General features: G+C 43.4%; 1 protein-coding gene across 1 annotated transcript in view; it reads right to left on the minus strand.

The window, feature by feature from the left end:
- The window catches only part of LOC137332732 (uncharacterized protein C8orf48 homolog), a 48210-nt gene extending 34144 nt beyond the window's left edge, over positions 1-14066 (minus strand). The window contains exons 1-3 of the mRNA XM_067996673.1: positions 13884-14066; positions 12440-12737; positions 1951-2097 (exon numbers count right to left, since the gene is read on the minus strand). Of these exons, the coding sequence (XP_067852774.1) occupies positions 1951-2097; positions 12440-12719 (427 nt within the window). The 5' untranslated portion in view covers positions 12720-12737; positions 13884-14066. The remainder of the gene's footprint in view (positions 1-1950; positions 2098-12439; positions 12738-13883) is intronic.
- Between the last annotated feature and the right edge of the window lie 7918 nt (positions 14067-21984).

Here is a 21984-nt window from a genome sequence, read left to right on the forward strand (position 1 = left end):
GATGCATTTAAGGGGAAGCTAGATAAACACATGAGGGAGAAAGGTATAGAAGGATATGTTGATAGGGGTGGATGAAGTAGGGAGGGAGGAGACTTGTGTGAAGCATAAACACCAGCATAGACCAGTTGGGCCAAATGGCCTGTTACTATGCTATAGACTCAATGCAACACAATGAAGCTCCTCAGCAGTTAATGCACTCCGAACAGTTCCACAAAGATGACAGCTCTGCCTTTAGGCTGGGGAATGGCAAATGACATCTGGGAGTGGGAAACCTGAAAAGAGTTTGAGTAAATGCCTTAAAATTGATGGATATCAAACAAGGCTCACGTGGTGTTCAGCCTATTCTGCTGAAAGGAACAGCAAATAAAGAACTAATTTTGCTCTGGGTTTGCCATAATCTTCAGTGTAACATGGTCTAGGTATTTGACTTCACACCATTTATACTTTCACTGTTTTCATTTGTTGTTTTGAGGCTTTATGTTTTTTAGACAGTCTCCTCACATTTATTTATATTTAGGAACAAAAGCACAAAACCTTATGATGCTGCAAAGAAAGTCCCCAAGAAACTTTAAAAGGAGCCAATATTTTATTAAAGTAAATTTGAAGGACAATTTCACCAATGGTGCCTAGTATGCTAAACATTATAGTTGGTAGTGTTTTGGGGAATAGGTTGCTGCAGTGGCTTAGACATTGGTCCAATCTCTGGGACCATCCAGTCTAGATTGGGATGGGATAATTCTGTCTGCTGGCTGTGAAATGAGTTTGGAGTAGACGAAATCCAGTTCCCAGTGAGTATGAGCACACAGGAATGAATTACCCCTAATTCAGCACTAACTGGTAATCGAAGAGAGGCAACAGGATGGCTGGGGTGAGCAATGGGGAAAAGTCACACTGGGGCAGTAGAAGCAACTCTTCTGAAGGTAGGACTGAGGTACATGTTTGGGGCAGAGTATTGGAAACTTTACTCTGTAGCTAACTAGATATGCCTGATTTGAGCGAACTTGACACAGACATTGAGGGGGAATTTTAACCCCCCCCAGGACTGATGGGAGAGGGGCGGGTTAAGTTCTTTAAAATGGGAAACCCGACCCCAACCTGATCCCCACGTGACCTCAGCGCGCTTGCTTCCGGTTTAACCGGGGCGGGTTGGGAGGCGGGCGAGTAACCTGCTCTTGACAGGCAGGTCAGTAATTAGAATATATTAATGAGATTTTAGCAGCCATTTGGATTTAATGATTGCTGGCCAGGAAAGGGAGGAGAGAACTGCCGGATCCAGCAGGTAAGTGCTTTTCCAGCACTGTTGTGGGCCAGAAGGAGCAGAAGTGCTTCTTTCCGGCCCCCAAAGCTAACCTGCCGCAATCTGCCTAACCCCACCCACCCCCCCCCCAGCGATCTCCAGGCCCCTACCCTGTGATGTCCAGACCCCCACCCCGCAATCTCCAGATCCCCATCCTGCGATCTCCAGACCCCCACCCTGCAATCAGCACAGCCCTCCCCGCGATCTCCAGACCTTCACCCTGCGATCTCTCCCCCTACGATCTCATCCCCCCCTACCGTTATCTCTCCCACCTTCCTCTCCGGTCCCCGGTTGCAGTTTTGTACAGCAGGCTTCCCACATGGCAGCCAGCCAGCCTCTCAATCTGGCCAGCTGCCTTGTGGGAAATTGAGTATAAAAATTTAAATGAGGTCCTGACAGTTGCCCCCGCATCCCCCAACGCCACCCTGTAAATATCGGGGCCTGAGTATCCAAAATGGGAAGTGTTTCATCCTCCAGTGATCAACATCCTTCACTTTCATGAGAACAAAATTCACACAAGAAAGCAAAGAAAAAATGTTTCACCAGTGCTATTTATTATTCAATGCCGTTTGCCAAATAATTTGCTGTTTAAATTAGCATTACCGAATCTGTTTGAAATTATGCGTTTGAATAATTTTACCTGTATGCCTTACCTCTATAAGATGCTACACATTTTTCCTTTCGATATGGAGTTGAGTCAAATTTGTTACTGTTCAATATACCAAGATGCTTTTCTATAAATTTTTCTCTTGCTCGTAAGTCTTCAGAGTCTTCATAGCATTCAAGTTCTTCATTTATTTCTAAGGATAGCAATAGTTACTTTTTAAAATAAATATTTAAAAAGATTTGCAACATAAAAACTGACAAATAAATGACCATTGGTAGGTATTTCTCTGAGGCTTTATTAATTTGCTGGTGTTTCAAAGGGACTATTTCTACAACAACAACTTGCATTATATGGCACCTTTAACATAGAAAAACATTTCAAGGTGCTTCACAGAGGAGGAAAAAGGGCAGGGCCCTGAACCGTTGTAGGAGAGTTCGGAGAAGTGACCAAAAGTTGGGACGATGAGGTAGGTTTTGAGATGACTTTTGAATGATGGGGAAAGAGGTAGAAGGAGAGAAGGACTTGGGGAGGGAGTTCCAGCGAGTAAGATTGAAATGGCTGAAGGCTCTGCCACTAACAGTAGAGCAGAGGGAGGGGCGATGCATAGAAGGCTAGAGTCAGAGGATTGGAAGGCACGGAATGTGATGCAGCGGTGAAGGAGGCTGCAGAAGTAATGTAGCAAGGCCATGGAGGTATATGTAGATGAAGGCAAGAATTTTATATTCGATACATTGGGGGACATGGAGCCAGTGTGAATCAGTGAGGAAGGGGATGATGGGTGTGTAGGACTTAGTGCAGGACAGTGGAGTTTTGGATGATTTGGAGTCAGGAAGGAAATAAAGAAATTAAGACTAGAAGTGTCAATGGTGCGATAAGGGTTTCAGCAGTAGTGGGTGCAAAGTAGCAGAAAAGGTGGGTAATGTTTTAAAGGAAGAGTAAGTGAGTTGTAATCATGAAATGCTAAATATTACTTAACCAAAAATTAATATTGATCTTGGAGCTGTCCCAATAGCTGAATGGATAAAGGCATCATTGTATAGTACTGAGTCATAAATAACAGGATGTTGCCATGTTCAATTCCTGATCAGTGGTGAATTTGCTGATCTCAGTTGGAGATGTTAAGATGTTACAATTGTGTTCAGGAGACGGAATAGAGGGGGGAAAATAAACACAACCAGAGTTCATGTATGCGGACACCTTGTGAGAACAGGATCGCTCTCAATTGTGGGTAACGCGCCCAGTGAATTCGGGGTGCTCCGCACGTGATCGCAGCCTAATTGAAGGCACTTAACCTTGGCTTCCAGGTTTCGCGCTGGAAAGCTGCGCAGCGGGCGGACTGCGCAGCCGCATCATAGGCTGTCAGCTGGAGAAGCCCTATTTAAAGGGGCAGTCCTCCACTGACTGATGCTGCAGAAAGGAGCCAAAATTACAGCATGGAGCAGCCCAGGGGGAAGGCTGTTCCCAGGTTTAATGATGCCTCACTCCAGGTCCTACTGGATGGGGTGAGGAGGAGGAGGACAGAGATCTGCTCCCTGGTGGACGGGAGGAAGTGGCCTGCCTCTGCCACCACGAAGGCCTGGCTCGAGGTGGCAGAGGAGGTCACCAGCATCACCAACATATCACGCACCTGCATACAGTGCAGGAGCCGCTTCAATGACCTAAGTAGGTCAGCTGAAGTGAGTACACTTACTCATTCCCCTATACTCCGTCTGCCACATCACCGCCCCCACCCCACATCTCCTTCTGCACTCCCAACACTACTCTATCACATCACTCCTCACACCCACTCAAAGCTCCTCCTCATCTTACCTGCACTTACTCACCTCGCCAGTACTCATGCCACCACTACCACTCAACCCAATCCTCATACAATCTCATGGCTCTGTCTCATACTCACCCTCTCATGCATCTCTTTCACGGTCAGCCTCACCCAACCTAAGCGCGTCACTTGGGAACCCGGAAGTGGGTGGGTTGGAGCCGGGCTCCGGACCCGCCCTGGGAATCCCCGATTTTCGGAGCCCCCCCGCCACAAACCCTCTGTCTCGGACGTCCGAAAATCGAGCCCTTAATGTCTAGGCTCACACAGTGGTTGAATTCCTGGAGGATTTAGGGAACTCATGGAACTGTTCCCCAGAAAGAGCCAACATCTTCAGGAGAGGAGAAAATTCAGATAAAAAAATCTCACAGTTCTCCGAGAGCAAAGCAAGTTCATCCACAGACCAGATCTCGGGTCCAATCCTGGTCTATGCTGAGGTTACTGATCTCAGCCAAAATAGTGGTATGGGTGCTACAATTAGCCTCATCACTCTTGAGTTAGAGAGGGAAAAATCAGCCAAGACTTCTGCTCCAGTTCACTATCTAACCCTCCTGTGCATGCGTGGACATTGAATGAGGGTAAGATCAGGCCCAATTGTGATGCCATCAATAGTCAAATAGCCTGTTGCCAAGGCCCACACCTGAAGAACAGTCGCTTGGGTGAGATATCAAATGATAACTGCTGCCATGGGACCATACCCTAGCAACGAATCAGCATCTTCAGGAAAGGCGAGGAGAAAATTGAGATTTTAAAAATTAACAGAGACACTTTTAAACCTTACTTTAAAAGTGCCCTTAAAAAATCTACTGTCCTTGGAAGTTATAACAGGATCATGCTTTTGACTGATCCTATGGTGAAGGATCTTTTTGGCCGGGAACCATTGGAAGGGACCAGCAATGCAAAGGGCCAGGCACCGACAGGGGATTAAACCAATTCACAGATACTGAAAACACAGCAAGATTAGATGAGAAAGAACTGTGTGCTGATGATTGCGGAGATATAGAACAATATTCTGAAATTACGAGATGAAAAAGCCAGATACAAGTCAATCAGTCCTAACCCCAAGTACTATTGCAAAACAATGTTTACTCACAGTATTTTAAAATAAACACGATTTACTTTTCTTTTAATTGCCTGTCAAGATAAATTGATTCAATAATATATCAATTTATCGTATTGCTCTTTGTACCAGCAAATATAGAAAATTATTTTTTTTCCTAATTTTTCTCCCTTTTTCACTGCAGGCTATTTGACAGTGGAGGGCCTCACAGGTGAGCTTGATGCTGTCCTCATCAGATATCCATATATATATGCACATTCTAGCAGGAATGAATGGATAGTGGACAGGAGTGGGAACCCGGGCTGGTTTTTCCCACCACCTTGCCTGAGATAGTTTTAACTTTTATTACTTAAAACTAGCAAGGCAGTTCTCATGCAAGGCAGATCCCTTCTCTTCTCACAGCTGAGGCTCTCTGTTGGAAAGGTCCCAGATTTGATTCCCAATCTATATTGAGTTAGCTATATGTAAACAAGGACAGCAATTGGGATGCTACAATTTCACAGCGCACTTCTGCTGGAGAAAGGAAACATCCACCAGGCTCCTAAACGCACGCGATGCCAGGTGAAAACACAATCAGGCTGAGGTGAGATAACCCCACAGTAGAATAGCTGGTGCCACTCTGGAACTGACGATACAGTTCTTAATTAGTGCTGCCAGAACCACTGGTCTTTAGGCGCTGTACGCACTGTACACAACTGAGCGGACCTTGCGCAATAATACAAAGTCCGCTCATTTGACTGTTTAAAAGTTGCTCTCAGCACAGTGCTCACGATGCGCTTATGCTGTGCTCATGCGAAGTTCTCTGAGCGGACCTTTCTGGGAGAGGAGCGGGTTGTTGCCCTAGCAAAATCAGTCCCTTCGGCCAAACACTCCAGCTGCAGTTAAGCTCAGTGGCCTTAGAGGAAGATCAGGACCACCCAAGAAAAGAAATTCCCACGACTCGCCCTTGCGAGACCCATTTGCAACAGGCACTGAGCGACTAATGTGCTTTTCAGGCATTATCCATTACAAATGAGGTCTTGGGAAGCCTTGTGTGTAGCCAGTGCACAGGGTCAGAGCGACATAGGATCTTGCCGCCCACGCTACCCAGTACCCAGCGCATCCGGCACAGTCAGCCCCAGGCTTCTGTGCTTGATAATATGGGCACTGACATTCGAAGCACTATAAAGCTTTCAGGGTCTGAAGGCTGCATTATTGGTCCCATTGTCTAGACTCATGCATGAAGAATAGGCACTTGAGCAAGGCACTGGAGAGTTGCTGACACATGAAATCATGTCCCAGTAGGAGTCTATGTCTTCAGGTGAAGATGGAAGGAAATTGGAAAAAAAAAATGAAGTAATTTTGCTTTTATTTCTGCCCATTTTTGATTGATATTTCTCAAGTGTTGATAATATAAGAAACTGGCTTGTAAGAACTACTGAGCCTGAGGGAGTAAGGATGCTGAATTAACATTCACAGCTCAATCATTTCTGCGTCAATGACCATATCTACTAATAATAATTTGCTTCCTAAAGCAGACACTCTAAGTACCCTGGGCAATATTCAGAAATGGGCAGAAAAAGAAAGCAAAGAGAGATGTTACTGTTGGTTATCATTTGCAGTTTCCTCCTTTTTTATTTGCTCCTCCTCTCCTGAAGGTGCGGAGCCTTGCTCGGTGTGTTTCCACGGGTGCTAGCAGCCCTCCAGTACCTCGCCCAAATCATTCGTCATGTGTGAACCTAGACTGAGCCTGCTGGCAGGCAAATCAATCGCGAGAGCGACACAAGTAAGTCCAATCATATTTTCACCCGAAAAGCACTTTCCAGCAAGAGTCACTGGGTAGTGATCGGTAGCAGGAACCCTGACTGATTTTTTATCTGTGTTTATCGCAGGGCACTGAGGCCAACTATGATACCACAACCGCTGACCCACCCACGATCAGCTAACTCAGCATAGACCACGGATCAAACTCGGAGGCTTCTGATCTATTTGACTTAGTATTATTCCAGATGGTTAGGTTCTAATTTGACAATGCATCACTGCCAGCTGAAATCATGTAGAGTTTGCAATGTAGCATAATCTGTAGTTAAAAGTCACAATATGGTGGCAGGTCACCGTTCTTAAATTTGAGCAATGCACAAAGTTCAAAAGTTCCAGTTGTTATGGGATTCTTCACCTTCTTACCTCATATAGATTAGCATAAAGCTCCCTCAGTGACTCCATGAGTTTATCCAGTCAACAGTTGAGCTTTAAAACCAGGACGGTCCCCAGTTCAATCTCTGGTCTGTGCTGAGTTAGATGATTTCAACCAAGCAACAGTGAGGAGCAGTGCAATTGCCCTCAGCCCTTTAAATTGGGGGGGAAAACAATCCGCCAGTGCGCGTGTGTGGATGTTGACTAAAGACAGGAACGGGCTTAGTTCTGATGCATGCTATGGTTAAATAGCCTGCCAACATTTACCATCCAGTGAATAACAGCCATTTGAGCGAGGTACCTGAGGATTCTGGGTGTCTGTGCAATCATACACTGAAAAAGAATGATTGCCTTCTGGAGAAGAAAAGAAGGGAAAAAAAGGAAAAGGAAATGTACAGCAGAAAATACTTTTGGAAACCCAGACCAGTTAGTCTTCTTCTATGAATTCAAAATAATGTTCTGATTCTTGTCACAGGTGCCACTAACCAGATTCAATACCAACCCACTTGCATTTTTGTAGTTTATAACTGGTTTCTGCTTGGCACTATGAAGAGACAGAATTTATATGGGTAGATTTTATGAATTTGTCCTCAAACTACCTAGTTTCGTTCACCAGAAGAACGTAGCAGGAATTCAGGGATGGAGGTTAGCAGTGATCTCTGCTCCTGAATTCCTAATATGTGCTAGTAACATGTGAAGCTCCTCACCAGGGGTGTAAATTGGTGTAATCTACTCTGCACGTTTTTCTGGCAAAATATTTAAGACAAAGAAAGGAAAGCAAACATATGAAAATAAAGAAAAAGTGTATTTCCAGTGATTGTCCTGATTCAATACTTCCCTGGATATGGACTAGTAATATCCCAGAAAAATCCAGTCTCCAATAATACTTTGTAATACTTTTAACCTAAGTGTGTTCGGAGCACAAGGGCTTGAAAGTGTGCTCTACAGTATTAGTAACAAATGTATGAAATTTCTTTGTTCGCTGTTGAAAAATAAATGGGTTAACGGTTTTGTTAAAAAAAAATCAGAAGAATTTCATACAAACACGTTAATATGCTTGTTACCAATACCGCACAGCACAATATGTTGCAGTCCGCTGCTAGATCTTTATTACTTGCATGACTGCAACAACATTTTTGTGTCAATTCAAAAGCATTTTAAATGAAGAGCAGGGAGCTTTCTCCATGCTCGGGTTAACATTCCTCTCCCTCAACCAATACTACCAAAAACAGATTAACTAGTCATTCGTCTCATGGCTGTCTGTGGGATCTTGCTGTGCAAAAAAGGTTGCCACATTTGCCTGCATAACAGTCATTGCATTTTAAAGTAATGCATTAGCCCTGTACGGACTTCAACGGAGAGTAAACTCGGGCGGGGTATAACGGGCGTCCAACCCGAACCTTTCCCGACGGGCAGGTTAGGTTTAAATCGGGGCTCTTGTGTGTGAAGCACTCTGAGGCATTTCTGGTAAATGTGATTAGGTGCTGCTTAAATGTAAGTCTTTCCTTTAAATATTAAAAAATGTTCCTCTTATATGATAAAAGCTGCAGTGCAGGTTGCCTTTGTATTAGACAGGTACGTGAGGTTTTTTTTAAGTTATATTCTTGTCAACCTACTATTTACAGATTCGGTGCACTGCTGATAAATAGGATCTTTCATATAAATGTGTCTGTCAAATCCAGTTACTTTCTGCTAAAAGACAAGTGACAAGAAAAATAAAGCAATATGTGGATAAATGGCTTTAAAAAAAGCTGTTTGGAGACTTGCTGTGGCATCAATGGGTCCAGATAATAACCTGAAAAAGTGGCTTCAGGAACAGACGCCAACTTTTAAAATAAATACAGAAAAAAAAATTAGGCTCCCTCACCTATGAAAACAAAAGAGGAACCCCTTCCCTCATCGCTCACCACCTCGGACAATCCACAGAATCTATTGCTTGACAGCCTCCCAGCACCATGGATATTCTGCAGCAGCACCCGCCCCCCCAAGAAAGAAAGCAGAGTTCTTCCTCCTCTAAAACCTCGACTCTGCAGCCAGCAAGCTCGGGAGCAGCGTTCTCAGTTGACCTACTGGAGCCCCCCCCTGGCTGTCATTTATGTTCCTCTATGATTCTTTCTCTGTCCCCATGTGTAGCTATGGTTCTTGCTTTCTCTGTCTTGGTGTGTACCTGTGGCTTTCTCTCATACTGCCTTGGTTTATCCGTGGTTCTCTCCCACTGTCAGTGTGTATCTTTGGTCTTCTCTTTCTCTCTCTTTCTCTCTCTCTCACTCACACACACACACACACACATATGCTGTCCCAGTGTATGTCTGTGGTTCTCTCTGTCTTTGTCGGTATCTGCAGTTCTCTCTCTCTCTCTGCCCCAGTGTATATCTGTGGTTCTCTCTAACTCTGTAGTTCTATCTCTCTGTCCCAGGATGTATCTGTGATTTTCTTTCTTTCTCTGTCCATCTTAGTCCCAATGTGTATCTGTGATAGAATGACCTCCCCTGCTCCTTCCTATTGGATCATGCAAGTTCCTCTTCAAGGGAGGGGTGGGAGGAGATATAGGCTGATTCCAGATAGAAATTGGAAACATGCCACTATCATCTCCCATGTGCATGACAGCAGTGACCCAATCCAACCATTTTTCTCATTGCTTTATATGGGTATGAGCGCCAATTATCTTTCATTGGTAGAAATACCAATCCAAGTTGTCAACTATGCTTGCTTGACTAGTTTCATAAAAGACTAGTGTTAACCTGAACCTTGCTGCTGTATACACCACTAGATTCACCACTAGTTCCACTGGCTTTCTCCTGCTCTGCTGCCCCTTAGAATTTGTTTAATTGTGCAAAATTAGTACAATATGCAAATTGCATGCTTCCCGTTAATTGCTATATAACAAATAGTTACCAAACAAAAACTGCATTACTACACATTACAGGTATTTGCTCTCAGGAGCAATGTTAGGATTACCAGTAACTAAATTATTACATTGTATGATACAATTGATAGGTGCACTTTCTATAACACTGAGAGCTAATTAAACTGCTAAGACAGGAGGGGAGAAAGGGGGAGAAAATGTTCAATGTATTCTTGATCTGTGTTGTTGGAAATTTACTAGAACTTAGTTTTACAGATCTTACACTAAGGGTATTTTGAAGGTGGCTCAAATGGTTAAATGATGTCACAGTCCGTGGGGATGGGGTGGGGGTTCAAGGTGAAGCCATCTGGTTATAGCAATGATTGATAATTTGAAGGTGAAGTAGACACACTCTGATGGTGACAGTGAGTAATAGGTTCCATTATACATCTGAAAGACTGAACTCAGAAAGGGTCACAAGTGAACGGACACCTGGAACATATTAGTTTGTATCTATTCTGGTTATCATCGTATATAATACAGCACCACATGGACACCCCAGCAAAGAAAGTTCAAAGGAACAAATTCCCTTTTTTCCTGTTTTTAATAAACTTTGTGCTCATCAGAGTGAGGTTAGTGCTAGGAAATTAAACACTTTGGTCTAGAAATTTAACCGTGCAATGCCCATTTTTTTCAGGCGCTAAACAGCTTCCAAAGTTTCCAATATGGCGGGCAGGAAGAGCTCGCTCATTACATACTACATTACTAACTGGAAAGTGTGCTGCCTGCCACATTGGTATAGGCAAAAAAAAAAATCGGTCAATAGGGCCCACACCTGAAGCAGGTATTAGTCCCTTTGCATATTCAAGTAAGGAGCCTAACGCTTGTTTGAAGCCCCCTCTGCAATATTGGGTTGCCCTGAATGGAGCTGGCGTCAAGCCTGCTCTGTTCAGGAAAACCAAGTCACCCCTCTGTGGCAGACTTAGTAATCTGATACCAGAAACAGGAAAGCCTACAGTACTCCAGCCCGCTGTTGATGGTCAATCAGCCTGCCTGGTTCATTAATGGAACCTGAAGGAGTAGACCTGTCACTGGGGGCTGGGATTCCCATGTGCCTGCTGCCCTTGTACTTCTAGGTGGTAGAGGTCACGGGTTTGGGAGGTGCTGTCGAAGAAGCCTTGGCGTGTCGCTGCAGTGCATCTTGTAGATGGTACACACTGCAGCCACAGAGCGCCAGTGGTGAAAGGAGTGAATGTTTAAGGTGGTGGATGGGGTGCCAATCAGGCGAGTTGCTTTGTCCTGGATGGTGTTGAGCTTCTTGAGTATTGTTGGAGCTGCACTCATCCAGGCAATTGGAGAGTATTCTATCGCACTCCTGACTTGTGCCGTGTAGATGGTGAAAAGGCTTTGGGGAGTCAGGAGGTGAGTCACTCACTGCAGAATACCCAACCTCTGACCTGCTCTTGTAGCCACAGTATTTATGTGGCTGATCCAGTTAAGTTTCTGGTTAATGGTGACCCCCAGCATATTGACGGTGGGGGATTCGGCAATGGTAATGCTGTTGAATGTCAAGGGGAGGTGGTTAGACTCTCTCTTGCTGGAGATGGTCATTGCCTGGCACTTGTGTGGCATGAATGTTACTTGCCACTTATCACCCCAAGTCTGGACGTTGTCCAGATCTTGCTGCAGGCGGGCAAGGACTGCTTCATTATCTGAGGTGTCGCGAATGGAGCTGATCACAGCACAATCATCAGCGAACATCCCCACTTCTGACCTTATGATGGAGGGAGGGTCATTGATGAAGCAGCTGAAGATGGTTGGGCCTAGGACACTTCGCTGAGGAACTCCTGCAGCGATGTCCTGGGGCTGAGATGATCAGCCTCCAACAACCACTACCATCTTCCTTTGTGCTAGGTATACTCCAGCCAATGGAGAGTTTTCCCCCTGATTCCCATTGACTTCAATTTTACTAGGGTTCCTTTATATCACACTCGGTCAAATGCTGCCTTGAGGGTATCAAGGGCAATCATTCTCACCTCACCTCTGGAATTCAGCTCTTTTTGTCCATGTTTGGACCAAGGCTGTAATGAGGTCTGGAGCTGAGTGATCCTGGTGGAACCCAAACTTGATAGCACTGTCGACGACACTTTCCATCACTTTGCTGATGATTGAGAGTAGACTGATGGGGTGATATTTGGCTGGATTGGATTTGTCCTGCTTTTTGTGGACAGGACATACCTGAGCAAATTTCCAATTTGTTGGGTAGATGCCAGTGTTGTAACTGTACTGGAACAGCTTGGCTAGAGGCGCGGCTAGTTCTGGAGCATAAGTCCTCAGCCTACAGCTGGTATATTTTCGGGGCTCATAGCCTTTGAAGACTTTTAAACATGGTGATGGGTTTCCAATCAGATACTGAGACGATTAAAAAATGTGAGCCTGGACAATGATCGAAGGCATTATGTTCAACCATGAAAGGCATCACATCTGAGCCGATCCTGTCTTCACCCAATCTCCATACAGTATATCTTGCAGGAGTCACTGGTCAAGAGAAAGGGGAATAAAATTGGAAAAAAAATAAAAGATAGCAAATCTAAGCTAGTCCAGCAAAGCATCTTGACAAACAATTAATTATTCTCCCTCACCTTCTTTGACATTCAGGGATGACAGAGACTCCATTTTGGATTTGTTCGTCGAGGTTTCTGATTCTGTGTTTGGCTTAAAATCCTCATCGAAAGGATGATAAGATTTAAATGATTCACTGTAGGATTGACCGCAGTCCTCATTTTCATCAGTGTAGGACGCAAAGGATCCATCAGTGTATTTCATTATACTGCTACTGCAGCTGTGGTAGGATTCACAGCAATCACCTTCAGGGTACTTGACCAGAGTCTGCCCTTCACTGGTTTCTGTTTCACTTGCCATGGGTAACAGGAAGGTCACCTAAAATAAAAATAAAAATATCTTGTAGGTGACAGTGGAGCAGCTTCCCTAATGGTTTGCTTGGTAAAAGCAAAATCCACCATAAACACTAAAGCATACAGGCCACAAGGCCCCAGTTTCAATTTCTGACATGTGCTGAATTAGCTGATCTCAGGTGGGGTGCCACTAGGCTTCCCACAGTTTGCTGGACTAATAAAAAGGGAAAACAATCAGTTGGGGTTCACCTTCATAAGTGGCTCCTGCTGGGAAGTGCATGTATATCAACGTCAGGTAAGGATGGGATCAGGTTCAGCTGTGACTCCCCCCATGGTTAAATAGTCTGCCAGCTCTCGCTGTGAAGAATAATCACTTAGACAAGTTAAAAGAAAGCTCCTGTCTCGTGGAACTGTACTCAACACAAGCTAACACCTTAAGGAGAGAAGGGGGATAAAATTGAGAGGCCGAATTTGAGAGAGGCTCTCTAAGTCGTGCAACAGACCACGAATTGGGTTCAATTCCCAATATATGCTGAGTTAACTGGTCTTAGCTACAGTGACAGTTGGGGTACTACATATGCCTGTAGTGCCCCTGTATTAGCAAAGAAAAAAATTGTCTCAAGTTCCTGCTCCTGATCTCTGTATAACGCCCTGGCTGGAAGTGTTTGTGTATGTGTAAGTTCAGGAACAGGCTTGACTGTGATATCCCCATGGTCGAATAAGTGAAAATTGTAGCCCTGATTCTCCGACTCATACTTCCTGCCAGCACAGCTCCCCAAATGGGTGCATGGGAGCACAGAATTAGCTCAAGTGTCACAAGAGAACAGAGAACAATTAACTGTTAAATATACAGTTTTAAAACCGTCACCACACGGACTGCAGCGGTTCAAGAAGGCGGCTCACCACCACCTTCTCGAGGGCAATTAGGGATGGGCAATAAATGCCGGCCTTGCCAGCGACGCCCACATCCCGTGAACGAATAAAAAAAATAAAAAAAATTATAGGCCTGAAGAGTGCAGTTGAAAATACAACAATCTGCTTTTAAGGTCCATGAACTGAGTGCTATCTTTCACAGAGAACTGGTGAAATCGGTCCTGCCTCCATTTCTCTTTCTCAAACCTCTGTAGACTGAAAGCGTTGTCTTGGTAACAGGTATGTTACCTCTTCTCACCTCTCAGCTTAATGAACTGTGACCTTTGGGCCTTCAGAGACATTTAGTGGTTTCCTTCATGTTCAATGGGAGATTATGTACTGTGCTGTATTTCTACAGTTCACTCAGATCCCTGAGAACATAAAGTTAAATAATAAATAACTGAGTTCCTGTGAGCAGCTCGGCTTCCTCTCCAACCTCACACTGCCGCATAGTTCTTAAAGGAACTGGAATGTTCCATTCCACATTTGTTCTGAGGGGAGGAATTTCCCCAGAGTTTCAACCAAAGCATTTGATTTTACAAGTAAGCTAAATAAAGATCTGCTTGAAATAGTTGTCATGTATGATTGCTTATGGTTAACACAGGCTTCTCATTTAAATTTAAATTTTTCCTACTCTCTGAATAGATGTTTTTTTCCCTTTAATGTAGGCATGGGAGCAGCTTAAGGCACCCATATGACTGTCTGTAATGTCAATTAATCCCTCCCACTTATCACTCTGAGTCTATGTGGCTCTAAGATTCTTAATGCCAGTTAGTCTGTATGTTGCGATAATGCTTATTTCATTGGAATGTATTTTGAAATAGTTTGGCTCCTTTGCTGTTTGTAGGACTTTGCTGGGCAAAAAATAGCTGCCCATGTTTGCCTAAATAATAACACTAATTATGCTTCAAAGGTAATTTAAAATAATTAGTAATATTCTGATAACGTTATAATGCACTATATAAATCTGCATTTTTTTCTTTCACTGGGCCCCACATGAGGGTTTGAGTGCATAATCTAATCTGACACTTCAGTGCAATACTGAGGGAGTGCTGCATTTTCAGAAGTGCCAACTTTGCAATGAGACATTAAACCAAAGTCCTGTATAGTTGGTCAAGTGACGATAAAGGTCCTGTGGCACTATTTGATGAAAAGCAAGAGTTCCAATGTGCTGCCCACATTCTCTTTCAACCAATATCACCAAAAATAGATTAATTGGTCATTCATGTCAATGCAATTTGCGGGGCATTTGTGGCGCAGATTGATTGTTGTGTTTTCCTGGACAACAACAGTATGTGAAACATCACAAAAAAAACTGCTTGACTGTTCATACTGACACATTGGCTGGGAAATTCCTTGGGGCTGCTCCTTCTCCGCCGGCATTACTTTGCCGGAAGTGCGATGGAAGCCTCCCAGAGCAGGGGCAACTCCAAGGAATTTCTCAGCCTTTGACTCACCATCACATCCCAGTAGTATGCCAGCAAGCACCAGGAAGTCCATTTTATGCAAGAGTTACCATTAAGAGATAGCTTTCATTTAAACCAGCAGAGATATTCACATCCATGGCCCAATCATGTTTATTATCACAGAAGACTCTCATATGTGACCAGACAGCATCTGAGTGTTGTTTAACTTTTCCTAAGCATGACTCAAAGCTGCACTGAACACATGGTCGTAAGCTCAAACAGCAACTGAAACTGCCATCATATATAGTCTCTGCTTGTACTGTTGCAGATTAACTGAAGGAGTTAATTGACCCCGTTATCTTGTCCTTCTAATTGACCTGCCTTTCTTCACTGCTGTACGAGCAGGTGCGAGAGAGTTGAGTATCTGGTTAGTTTCAGTGCAATCCAATCACAGAATCTTAGAATGTTTTAGCACAGGCTCTTCAAGTCACCTAGTCTAATTCCACTCTCCTCCTCATTCCTAATCTCTATAGTATTCATCTTTTTCAAGCAACTAATTCCCTCTACAAGAATTTATGGAGTCTGATGAGCCAATGCCTTCTCCGCTGTATTTGAACATACTAAAGGGAATCTTTAATTGTGTAGAATATAGCATACATTTTCCTCTATCTTGCACTCAGGAAATCAACGCTCCCAAGTTGAAGGTAAGAGGGAAATTGGCTGAGGCCCCCTTAAATCAGGTCTCTGCTCCTCTCGTACCGCTCCAGGCAATCCTGGGGCTACCCAGTACTATGTTATTGGGCCTGTACTTGCAGTTGGTGCAACCTCAGTGTTGCTATGATAACGAGGTGAGAATGGCCTCCTGCTTGTTCCTTCTCCATCTACACGTGATGGGCTATCGCGTTTCCTACATTACAACAGTGACTAATCTTCAAAAGTATTTCATTGGATGTAAAGCACTTTGAGATTTCCTTAGATTGTGCTATATTAATGCAAGTTTCTTTCTCTTTTGCACTTGGATGTTTATATTAATGGATAAAAAATCTGGTGGTCTCCATTATAGGTATGCAATTCTTCCTGCTCAATTTTATGCTATGGACGCTACTCAGGCAATTGTTTAATGCCCAGTGCAAAAGAGGAAAATCTGCCTGAAGGCTCCTTTGAGGTCATTGTCCAGTTTCTGCAGTTCTTCTTATGACCAATAGATGGCAACCATGTTTCAAGTTGTAAGTATCCTTTCAAAGCTTTAACTACAGATACAAAGCCAGCTTTGTACAAAAGTAAAATGCATGTACAGTCCTAGATAACTTCATTTTCATTTCAAAATATCTCCCAATGCAACTATAAAAGGACATAGGTAGTTAATTTTCCAGCTTGCAACCAAAAGACTAATGTTTGCTTTATTTATTAAACTGTTAGACACTGAACTGGTCTAGAAATTGATTCATGCCAGCCTGCCAGTGAGAACTGGGCACAGGGATCCATCCCTGTGTCAGAACGAGTAGGCCCAAGGACCACCTGATATTGGGCTTCGGGCCTCATTTACATGAGACCGGTGAACTGCAGACAGCTAACCACTGGGCATATTCAGGTAGCTCGTCGGCGAAATGGATTTCAACTTTAGGTCACTGTTATCGCCAGCAGGGGCCCTCAGGTAGGTCCTGTGCATCCCCCCTCCCTTCACGCCACCATTAGTGACCTTGTCTTCAGCTGTCAAAGCCCCACGCACTGGAATTCCCTCCCAAAACCCCTCCGCCTCCCCACCTCCCTCTCTTCTCCTTTAAGACTCTCCTTATAACCCACTTATAGAATCCTAGAATCATACAACATATAAGGAGGCCATTTGACCCATCTTGTCTGTGCCAGCTCTTTGAAAGAGCTATCCAATTAGACCCACTCCCCTGCTCTTCCCCGTAGCCCTGCAAACTTTTCCTTTTTAAGTATGTATCCCCTTCCCTTCTGAAAGTTACTAATGAATCTGCTTTCATCATCCTTTCAGGCAGTGCATTTCAGATCATCGCAACTTTCTGAGTAAAACAATTTCTCCTCACCTCCTCCTTGGCTTTTTTGCCAATTATCTTAAATCCGTGTCCTCTGGTCACCGACCCACCAGCTAGCGGAAATATCAAAACCCCTCATAATTTTGAAAACCTCTGTTAAATTTCCCCTTAACCTTTTCTGCTTTAAGGAGAACAAACCCAGCTTCTCAAAAAAAACAAGCTTTTGATCACCGCTCCTAATCTCTTATTTGGCTCAGCATCCATTTTTGTCTGATAATGCTTCTGTGAAATGCCATGGGATATTTTTCTACATTAAAGGTGCTATATAAATTCAAGCTGTTGTTTGTATGAGCTATTCAGTGAATATACTCACTGAGCTGTCGGCTAAAACCAAAATTATGGTGGTTATAGTTTGATAATTTGCCATTTGCAGCACTTCCCAAAGTAAAGAAAGCAAACTCTGTACCTCTGATGGTATCCAGTGCCCGATGTTCATAGCTTCTGAGAGCTGGCATTGGAGACAGTATTGAACATGGGCCTCCATATACACTGGGCCATTACAGAGCGCAACAGGGACTGTCAGCACACTGCAAACTAAAAGGAAAACATAAACTCTCTTAGGTCACAGGTTTCCATTTGAACACCACTTTGCCCATGCCCTACTGACAGCATAAAAAAGAACGCACATCATCAGGAATTGGCTACTTGCTGCAACAGGTTCCCATTAATAAATATTGCTGCTTAAATGTAATAGCATGCTTTATGTGTCATAAAGGACTGAGTGACAGATTGGATATTTCAGAGCCACAAAAAATATTATTTGAATGGTTTGTTTCTCTTCCTTTTGACTTCTGTTTACCTTAACAAATTAAGAAGGTCATTCTTCGTGTAAGGGCCACACACAGGGAACATGATCGGGTCAAGGTGTATTGAGATATTCTGTAACTTAAAGCTGATGTGTAATAGAATTCAATGTTAAAGACTAATTGAGCTGGAATGTGTTGTAATCGTGTACTGTCCTTCCATTCTTTAATGCTTCTTTTTGCCAATTATCCCCCTTCCTCACCCCTCTCGTGAAGGTGCTGACTGGTGCTGGGGTGCAATTCCGTGGACATTGGCACTGGGCTCAAGTGGCTATTCTGCATGAGTGAGCCTGGACAGTGAGTGTTGGCTTAGGTATAACCACTGGAGGGATGGGAGGGACATGTCCTCCCAATTTTTTCTGTCATGATTATGTCCTCCTCTTACCCTGTTCAAAATCCTGCAATTGCCCTGATGTACCCTTCTTGAATTCTTTACACACAGTTGCAATTCTGATTGTGAGCAGTCTGTTGCGGGATATCACAGCTAAGGCCAATTATGTTGTCATCTGACATTCACATATGAACATTTTCCAGTAGGATTTTGACAGCAATCAGAAGCAGGAACCATAGTTTGCATTTATGTAGCACCTTACCATGTCCTCAAGGTATCTCAAATTGCTTCAGATCCAATGGGATAAATATTCATCTTCATTACATGGGCGGTAATCTGAAGAAGCGAATTGCCCGCCCATTATAGAACCCACCTGATTTTCATGCCATTGATTTCTAAATTTAAAATCAATTTAAAATTTCAGTCAGTCAGATAGGGGCGGGAAAGAAGTGGGTAAGTACCCCTTTCCATTTTAACTATCCCCCTGAATGGTTTCTGCCCGGCAGGGGGAGTTTAAATTGAACGTTTCAGGTGAGAGTCTTCATCGGAACCACATTCATGGTTTTCTTTTCACCTCCACTCTAGGTTAAAAGTTCAGTGAGTTTCTGCTCGAATTCCTGTAAATATTTCATCTCAGTGGATAAAAGCCAACAAATTATCACACAGGAATCTATTCAGAACAGGCAGGGGAACCTAGTGAAGAGATGGAGAGCAAAACAAGAAAGACTTGGGTCCAGTGGAATACACTTGGCCTTCACACAGTATCTTCATTCTATCCTTACTTGTACCTTTCCAAGTACTTTTACCCATTTTTTCATTAATAATGATTGGAAAACCTGAGATTGAAATATTAGTGACTTTTTGTTGTTTGATGTATAGGCTAGTCTGATTGCTATGACAACAGAGTTGATACATTTTGGTGGGAAGAATGAGGAGAGGCAATATAATCTAAATGGTACAATTTTAAAGGGAGTGTAGGAACAGAGAGACCTGGGAGTGTATGTACACAAATCTTTGAAGGTGGCAGGACAAGTTGAGAAGGCAGTTAAAAAAGCATATGGGATCTTTGGTATAATTAGAAGTATAGGGTACAAAAGCAAGGAAGCTAAATCTTTATAAAACACTGGTTAGGCCTCATCTGGAGTATTGAGTTCAATTCTGGGTACCACACTTTAGGAAGAATGTCAAGGCTTTAGAGAGGGTGCAGAAGAAATTACTGGAATGAAACCAGGGATGAGGGAATTCAGTTATACGGAGAGACTGGAGAAGCTGGAATTGTTCTCCTTAGAGTAGAGAAGCTTAAGAGGAGATTTGATAAAGGTGTTCAAAATCATGAAGGGTATTGATAGAGTAAATAAGGAAAAACTGTTTCCAGTGGCAGAAGGGTCGGTAACCAGAGGACACAGATTTAAGGTGACTGGCAAAAGAACCAGAGGCAACATGAGGAAACATTTTTTTACACAGCGAGTTGTTATATTCTGGAATGCACTGCCTGAAAGGGTGGCAGAAACAGATTCAATAGTAACTTTCAAAAGGGAGTTGGATAAACACTTGAAGGGAAAAGATTTACAGGGCTATGGGGAAAACACAGGGGAGTGGGATTAAATGGATAGCTCTACCAAAGATGGGACGAATGGCTCCCTTCTGTGCTATATACTAAGAAATCTGATTTAAATTCCAAATTTGACTAACATTTTCACTTTAATTTCCCTACAGACCAAGAGCAGCATTGTCTATGTCGCACTGCTCCCCCAGTTGGACTGAATCTGTAAAGTGTTTCACAGCCCGGGCTCCCAAATCCTGGACCAACACTAGGAATACCCAGTATAACGGGGGTCAGCATAGGCTACGCTAAGTTAGCTGATCTGAGTTGGGCAGCAATTGGGGAACTACATTTGATCTCAGCACCACTCATCTAGGGAGGTGAAAAATCATGCTGAAGCCCTAACTGAGGAGAATAGTACAGAGGTAGCGGAGTACATTGAAACTATAGCACAGAAACAGGCCATTCAGCCCAACTGGTCTATGCTGGCGTTTATGCTACACATGAGCCTCCTCCCTCCCTACTTCATCTAACCCTATCAGCATACCCTTCTATCCATTTCTCCCTCACGTGTTTATGTAGCTTCACCTTAAATGCATCTATGCTATTTGCCTCAACTACTCCTTGTGGTAGTGAGTTCCACATTTTCATCATTCTCTGGGTAAAGAAGTTGTGGGGGTGGGTGCACAGTTCTTTTGCTAAACATTTTTTTGGAGTTGATAAAAACCGAAGATTGGATGATAAAGGAATAGATTATTTAGGGTAGAAATCCATCTTGGATGGTATCGCATTGGCTGTCAGTTATACCCCCCCCCCCCACTTGATATCCAGCTCTATTGAAGTGAATGGAACTGAGTGTTGGGCGGGCCGTAAAACGGGCGGCTGATTCGATGCCGCACGTTTTGCACTACCATCCAAGACAATTTCTACCCCATTAAGTTTTGAAACATCACCTAAGGTGAGATTCAAGAGCTACTGCAAACTTACAAACTTTATCTTACAGACTGCCTTGTGCAGTTTGGGTGTAATTGGTTGCCTCGTTGTACATTGTCAGATACTGATTGTTAAGGGATGGTCTCATAATATATAGTATTCATATAACAGGAAGTGGGGAGGTGGGGGTGGGGATGGAGAATTATAAAACTAGAGTATGATTATGATAGATGCATGATTAGGGTAAATTTACACTCCAGTGAAGTGTAAATTGGAGAATCAGACCACAGTGTTGCAGCCCCAACTCTGACACGTGCTCACCTCAAGCGTGGTTTCCCATTGGGAATGTGGGAGAACTCAATGCACTCTGATATGTCTTTCTTATTTCCTGTACTCTTTACGTGCTGCAAATTTGCTAGTCAGGGTTCTAAGTAAGGATTTTGTTTTTGTGAATTCCCAGCTGTGTTTGATGGCATTCATAATTTTTGTTTCTACTTGAATCTCAAGTTACTCGGAGTCTCTGCAGGATTAATCTACCAAAATAAATAAATGTCGACACAATCAATTTCAGCCTCTGTGTACTTAAACTTCAATCTGACAGTGTACAGCTGTCTAGCCTTAAATAATAACATTACAGTCCTCTTCCCAAAGGGTGTCTCGACTCTCTGCTAAAAACCAAGCAAGGCTTGATGCAGGCTTCACAGTGCAGCTTGGGTGTTGAGGAATGCTTAGTGTGACAGGAGCTTTCACCATCATGTGCTAAGATTTCCTGAAATATTGTGATCGAGCATGACTACTCCAATCTCCACTAACTGCTATAAATGTAGAAAAACAATGTTGACATGTGCAATGTACCTTAAGGGTTCTTTGTTTCTTGCCTTCAATTTTCTCTCCTTCTCTCCTGAAGGTTTTGACTTTGGCTGAAGTGCAGTTCCAATGGCACCAGTTGCTCTCTGGGAGTTTACGTAAGTGGTCATTTTTCATTTTTGAGTCTAGACAGTGAGTGTCAATGACGATTCAAACAAGTAGTGCATCACAGCCGAATCCAATAATGTTCTCACCCAACATCCACACACGCACTTTCAAGTGAGGGCCAGCGATAGTCATCATAAGCAGGAATTCTGACTGATTTCATCCCCTCTGAAGTCCAGGGACACTGAGGCTAATTGGTAGGATAAGAACAGGAATAGACAATCTAGCCCATTGAGCCTATTCTGCCATTTTGTTAGGTTTGGTAGCTCTATCTCTTTTTATCCCCAATTCACAGCATTTTCTCCACATCCC

The sequence above is a fragment of the Heptranchias perlo genome, chromosome 15 (assembly GCF_035084215.1).
Source record: "Heptranchias perlo isolate sHepPer1 chromosome 15, sHepPer1.hap1, whole genome shotgun sequence".
Taxonomy (NCBI): Eukaryota; Metazoa; Chordata; class Chondrichthyes; order Hexanchiformes; family Hexanchidae; genus Heptranchias; species Heptranchias perlo.